The sequence below is a fragment of the Oryzias latipes genome, chromosome 7 (assembly GCF_053564925.1).
Source record: "Oryzias latipes strain Hd-rR chromosome 7, Olatipes_Hd-rR_3.1".
NCBI lineage: Eukaryota > Metazoa > Chordata > Actinopteri > Beloniformes > Adrianichthyidae > Oryzias > Oryzias latipes.
In genome coordinates, this window is record NC_136243.1 from 8,101,878 (window position 1) to 8,109,350 (window position 7,473).

At 40.1% G+C, this 7,473-nt stretch overlaps 1 protein-coding gene across 1 annotated transcript; it reads left to right on the top strand.

Annotated features, from left to right (window-relative positions):
• The first annotated feature begins 640 nt into the window (after positions 1-640).
• On the top strand, positions 641-2,816 carry LOC111947677 (uncharacterized). Its single transcript, XM_023956984.2, has 3 exons — positions 641-1,301; positions 1,500-1,617; positions 1,889-2,816. The coding sequence occupies exons 1-3, from the start codon at positions 1,075-1,077 to the stop codon at positions 2,648-2,650; spliced, it is 1,107 nt and encodes a 368-aa protein (XP_023812752.1). The 5' UTR covers positions 641-1,074; the 3' UTR covers positions 2,651-2,816.
• Positions 2,817-7,473: the final 4,657 nt, after the last annotated feature.

Below are 7,473 nucleotides of genomic sequence, written 5' to 3' on the forward strand. Positions count from 1 at the left end.
ATTTGATACATGTTAATTAAACACTTTCAACCTTGATAAAAATTAATAATACACTACAGCAGTGCTACATTTTGGATGAGATAATTGTCTCATTTACACACTTCTGGAATGAGGAAAAACTTTTATAATCCACTAAAAATAATTGTTGGAAACACTCGGTTTTAAAGAGTATGTAGCAAATGTAAAGAGAATTGTGTTAACATGTATTTGTTTAATCACAACTGGCAAAATATTTTATATGGAAAAACGCTTTACAAAAGAAGTTTTTACTTAGAAAAGACTTATTATCACTGATTCACAAAATCAGTTTATTTTCATCCTGTAGTTTTCATGGAGTGACAGAAAATGTTAGTATAAATAAGAGATACTCACATATAAATGCCATTTAAAAAATCACCACTTTCATATTACAACACACACAAATAAAACACAAGTAAAACGTAATGAACAAAAGTAAATGATTTGGAAATGAAATAAATAAATGAATAGAGAATTAAGTAAAGCCCAGACTTAAGTGATCATAAACATAAAAACAAACAAACATATCTGTTGTAGCCACTCCTCCAGCTTGGGGGTTACTGCCCCTAGTGTTCCAATAGGCTATATGCACACGGAGGTGATGACGTGCTTCCGCTAAAATCTCAGCCTGCTAAGCCATTTCCGCTCGCGCTGAGGCGATTGTTTACAAAGCGATATAACAGCAACTACAATATGACTAGTAAGAAAACGTTCAAATTTCAGCGAACCATCTATAGTACAGCCGAGCATTGTTGTGTGCCTCTGTGTCAAGCTTCGAGCAAGTACAACAGTTTACTTAGTTTTCATACATTTCCATCTGACGCGGAAATCAGGCGAAAATGGCTTGTAGCTATCCGGAGGGACAAATTCACAGTTACTCCCCATACCCGAGTATGTAGCCGACATTTTAACAAGGATGATGTTCGTGAGCCCTTATCAGAGACGGGGAGGCGGCTATAAAACAAGGGAGCTGTCCCAGCACTGTTTGAGTGGAACAATTTCACCCTTCCCACTTCACGACCGGGGGTGTGGGAGAGGAGAGAGCGTCCGCCTCCGATGACGGAGGATGACGGCGACGCAGGCGAGAAAGCTGATATCCCTATGGACCACGACTACGCTTCGGCTTCAGATCCTGCAGTTGTTGATTTAGCCCTTGATGACAACATCTCTCTCAGAGATGAGATTCTCAAGCTGAGGGAACACGTCGAGAAGCTGACAATGAATCAGCGCTTTGGAATCCATCGTTTTGCTGCCTCAGACAAGGACATACGTTTTTTCACAAGGTAAGATATCAGATTGTTCTGTAGTAACGTTACTTTTGCAACAACAGATATAGTTGTGTGTGTGTGTGTGTGTGAGAGAGAGAGAGAGAGGGAGAGAGGAAGGCTAACAGAGTTGTATATTTGAAATGCTTCCAAGTAATATCATAGTATACACTGATATAATATTTAAATGATTATATCTGAATTGTATTTATTTAGATTTGCATCCTATGACCTGCTGATGAGATTCTGGGCCTTAATAGAGCCATCACTGCCAAATATGGTCAGTGTGACACAAGCACAGAGAGGCACCTTTACAGAGCCAAGTTCCACTGTAGTAAGTAGTTATTTACATGGCCCATACAATAAAACTTAAAGGGATAGTTCACTTCAAAATTAAAATTCTGTCATCATATACTCACCCTCAAGTTGTTTCAAACCTGTATGAATTTCTTTCTTCTGCTGAACACAAAGGAATATATTTTGAAGAAAGAAAGAAATTCACTGAGTATATGATTTTCATTTTGAAGTGAACTATCCCTTTAACAAAGATCAGGGCTAATAGAGGTTGAGAGAAACATAACGCAAATTGTTTTTCTTTTGAACAGACTCGTTTCCTGCAGCCCATTGATGAGATGTTCATGTTTCTCAATTACCTGGCACTGGGTTCAAAACAGCGTGATCTTGCTGACCGGTATGGAGTCCACCAGTCCACAGTCAGTCGGATCATTACAACATGGAGCAACTTTCTGTACACTGTGCTAGGGTCTGTGAGGATCTGGATACCAGAGGAGAAAATAAGGGCACATCTGCCAGCTGAGTTTAAGGACTATGCAGACACTACAGTCATCCTGGACTGCACAGAGCTAAGGTGCCAGTGCCCTTCATCACCTCTTCTCCAAAGTGAAATGTTCTCAGCATACAAGTCCCACTGTACTCTCAAAGGGCTGCTTGGAGTGGCTCCTCATGGGGCGGTCACATTTATTTCTCAACTGTACGCTGGTTCCATCAGTGACAAACAGATCACGCGTGAGTCTGGAATTCTCTCCCTTTTGAGACCTGGAATGGCCATCATGGTCGACCGAGGTTTTCTGGTTGATGACCTTGTACCTTGCAAGATTTATAGGCCAGCATTTCTCTCTGGAAGATCCCAGATGTCTGCCTGTGAGGTCAGGGAGACCCAAGCAATTGCACGCCTCAGGGTGCATGTTGAGCGCCTCATACGGCGTGTTAAGGAACACAAGTTCTTTGACACAGAGATTCCACTTCGGCTTTTTGGCAACATTAATCAGCTGTATACTGTTGCATGTCTTCTGACGAACTATGAAAACGGGCCTCTTGTAAAGGCTTGGGCAAAGAAGCCAGAGTAGCAGCAGTAGAAAAAAAAAAAAATTAATAACCTATGACCATTTGTATAACTACTTTCTTTGAATGTACCTTTGTAAATTACTTTGTATAAATTGAATTTTATAATTAATGTTATGTATGCACTGCTGTACATTGCACATACTCTTTGAATAAAGAACTACTGAATTATTTGCATGTTATATGTACTTTACCTCACCAATGCTTTTAAGCCATCTGTAATATAAGAATAATACTTTCATGCACAGTGAATTATTTACTGAATAACATTTATTTAGGGCTCCCAATTTACAAACAACAGTTATAAAATACTATTTTTAGGTAACCAATTATCAAAAAAAAATTAATCGGAAGAACATGTAACATGTAATTTAATAATAGATTAGTATTAATACAACAAGAAACATAGTAATACAATTAAGAAAAAATATAAAAACTTGAATCAATATATATGTACAAATATTTTGAAATGGATTAAACTAATAAGAGTTACTGCCAGTAAGAGAAATGGAGAAAAGAGAAATTAACAGCACTCTATAAAGAAGTGTGACAGGCAATCAGAATCTAATTATTTAGGGAAGCAAAGAGGTAACAATAAAAATAAAAAAAAATCAATTTTTACTTTCATTGTTTTGGTGATTTCATTGTCTCTGGGAATCCTCTGAATAAAATGTCCTCCTGTGTGTAGACAACAAAGTCACACCAGTCTAAACCAGAAATCAACATCTGGCCCTGGATTTGCCAAAAGTAGCTGCACAGGACGGGCATCCCCAAGCACAATCTGAAAATACACAAATCTGTTATAATAGAATAAAAGTGCAGTTTTTTAAAAAGAGAATACATGAGTACAGTGAGAATGTTTAACAAAACAAACAAATTTGAACCATCGACATATAATTATTAACTACTAAAACAATTAATAACTACTAAACAATTTGTATGAGCTAAAATTGTAGCCACAATATTATTTATATTATTATTTATCTCACTTTACTCATCATCCCCAACAGTGGACACAGAACGTGTGTCAATGCAGTGACAAAACGGAACTCAGTTTCTGTGAATCCCAGTGATTAGCGTACATATTTAAATATCGATAAATATTCCAACACACCAGTGTTATTTATGGTATTGTAAATGAAATTTGTCTTTAAAATAACCTTTAGCATTATTAGATGCAATGATTCACAGAAACTTTGATCTGCCAAACGTAACCTGTCTCATGAACCATGAACCATGAACCAATCTGCGCTGAACCTGCAGTATAACTTTCTCTTACGCTTAAGCTGTGAGGCTTTTGGCTTTTCCTCATAGATCTGTAGCACTCAGCCCTAATCGTTACCTCTCCTGTGCTTGAATCCTTGTTTGAAACTGACATTGACAAAGGCGTTAGGAAAATTGGCTGTGATTGACACATAATAGTAAACATAGCCTACGCTGCACCTGCTGCGCTAGCACTAGATAGCATGCATGCTATGGGCATGTAAACACAGAACACGTCCAGATCTTACCTTCAAAATTGTGGATGTAGCTTGACACATACAATTTGAAGCCCTTCTCTTTCTTGGTTGTCGAAGTGTGACATAACTTTTGTATGATTCGACTCACGTCGTTGACCGTTACCTTTGGGACATCTTGAAGGGACCAAGTGAAAAATGCCATAGTTGTTATTGACGCTATGTGCTCCGTCGACGCCGGATGTAACCTGGCTGGCAGACTTGGAATGCGGAAGTGAGTGTGCATATAGCCTATTACAACAGGCACCACTGTAGAAGGCCTGGAAGACGAGGGGCACCACTGGTGCAATATACAATGGTGCGCGTGACCGGAGGGAGTTGTCTGATCATCAACGGGAGAAGTTGACGGGAACCAAGTCTGGCGGGGAGAAGACACCCCCTTGGTTTGGGATCTGTGACCCCCCCGTCAAGCTGCCTTTTAAACCTGTTTTAACTGCCCTTAGGAATATTTGCATTCTTTTTATCGTGTTTTAACTTGTTCCAGGATTTTTTGGCTTTTTTACTATTTTAATCTCCCCCTGGAAGGATTTTATTCTCTTTTTAGTGTTTTTCTCTGTAACTCGGTGGCCATCCATATTTTTATTATTAGAAATAAATTGTCATTGTGGCCAACAAAATATGGGTCCTCTTTGGTGGTGTGTATGTGCTCTCACCCAGATCATTTCCCATAGCCTGTTAATATCTATTTCATCTTCTTTATTAATCCTATCTTTCAACCCCTTACAGTCTTTACATATATATTTATACAGTACAGACCAAAAGTTTGGACACACCTTCTCGTTCAAAGATTTTTCTTTATTTTCATGAGTATGAAAATTGTGGTCACACTGAAGGCATCAAAACTATGAATTAACAGATGTGGAACTATATACATAACAGAAAGGTGTGAAACAAATGAAAATATGTCATATTGTAGGTTCTTCATAGTAGCCACCTTTTGCTTTGATTACTGCTTTGCACACTCTTGGCATTCTCTTGATGAGCTTCAAGAAGTAGTCACCTGAAATGGTCTTCCAACAGTCTTGAAGGAGTTCCCAGAGATGCTTAGCACTTGTTGGCCCTTTTGCCTTCACTCTGTGATCCAGCTCCCCCCAAACCATCTCGATTGGGTTCAGGTTCGGTGACTGTGGAGGCCAGGTCATCTAGCGCAGCACCCCATCACTCTCTTTCTTGGTCAAATAGCCCTTACACAGCCTGGAGGTGTGTTTGGGGTCATTGTTCTGTTGAAAAATAAATGATGGTCCAAATAGCATGCTGCTGCAAGATGCTGTGGTAGCCATGCTGGTTCAGTGTGCCTTCAATTTTTAATAAATCCCCAACAGTGTCACCAGCAAAGCACCCCCACACCATCACACCTCCTCCTCCGTGCTTCACGGTGGGAACCAGGTATGTAGAGTCCATCCGTACACCATTTCTGTGTATCAAAAAGACACGGTGGTTGGAACCAACAATCTCAAATTTGGACTCATCAGACCAAAGCACAGGTTTCCACTGGTCTAATGTCCATTCCTTGTGTTCTTTAGCCCAAACTAGTCTCTTCTGCTTGTTGCCTTTCTTTAGCAGATATTCTACCATGAAGGCCTGATTCACACAGTCTCCTTTTAACGGTTGTTGTAGAGATGTCTCTGCTGCTAGAGCTCTGTGTGCCATTGACCTGCTCTCCAATCTGAGCTGCTGTTAACCTGTGATTTCTGAAGCTGGTGACTCGGATGAACTCATCCTCTGCAGCAGAGGTGACTCTTGGTCTTCCTTTCCTGGGGCGGTCTGCATGTGAGCCAGTTTCTTTGTAGCACTTAAAGGTTTTTGTGAATGCACTTGGGGACACATTCAAAGTTTTCCCAATTTTTTGGACTGACTGACCTTTATTTCTTGAAGTAATGATGACCATTCGTTTTTCTGTACTTACCTGCTTTTTCCTTGACATAATACAAATTCTAACAGTCTATTCAGTAGGGCTATCAGCTGTGTATCCACCTGACATCTGCACAACACGACTGATGGTCCCAACCCCATTGTTAAGGCAAGAAATCACGCTTATTAACCCTTGTGCTATCCTAGGCACTTTAACATTGGGAGTTGGGTCATTTAGACCCACTAGACAGTGCGCTGAACCTTTTTTCTTCAATGATTTGTGATCTTCACTGGTGTCCATGGATTACATGAAATCTTTCCACCTTTATCCACCTTTGTCATGGTAGGGAGAACACGTCAATGTAAGGGGGGGGTCATCTAAGATAGCACAAGGGTTAAACCTGACAGGGCACACCTGTGAAGTGAAAAACATTTCAGGTGACTACCTCTTGAAGAGTGTGCAAAGCAGTAATCAAATCAAAAGGTGGCTACAATGAAGCACCTAGAATATGACATATTTTCAGTTTTTTCACACTTTTTTGTTATGTATATATTCCACATGTGTTAATTCACAGTTTTAATGCCTTCAGTGTGACTGTACAATTTTCATTGTCATGAAAATAAAGAGAACTCTTTGAACGAGAAGGTGTGTCCAAACTTTTGGTCTGCACTGTATATATATATATATATGCAGTATTCCCCACTTATTTCCAGAGCCAGAGACACCCGCGGATATGCCAAATCCACCCCCGCACCCCTGCAGCGGAAGAATGCCCGTCACTGATCCTTGCTCATCAAAAACCTATCTGAAACATTTGTGATGCTTTGTAAAACAGTTATTAAAGATTATTGAAATATTGCTCAACATAAAGAGTTCCTTTTTATAACCCACATTTGGAGTGTCACTCTGTTCCTTAATACCAGGAGCCCTTGCTTCCTCCTTCGTCAGTTGAGTGCAAGAGTCCGGTTTCATCCATATTAAACACCTGCTCCAGATGATAATTATTCTCTGCTGATATCTTCCTCAGTATTTCAGGATATGATCCGTCCACTTTTGAGTCATCTGATGGTGTTTTTTCCGTGCAGGGGCACAAACTTTGGTTACAGCGATTCAGGAACAGGTGGAAATAGCTGTGAAATCTTCCTTAGCAGCTGGCTCTTCATCTCTGTTCCCCTCCTCCCCCGCAGCACCTTTTTTCAGATGCAGAAGTCTCATACAAGCATCTTGAGCTGAGTTTTTGTGATAAAGTGGAAGAGTCAAGTGTCTGAAAAAAGAGTGTGAATACATGAAACCGCAAATAGTGAAAGGCGAATACGCACCAGGCATTTTTTTTATCCAAGCTCTGGTTCTCTACCACAACCTTTATTGTGCCACGGACCGGTTTGATGTCTGGCAAAATTCTCACGGACCGGTATGTTATATGTGGCGGACACACGCTGCAGCAACACTGCAATAAAGG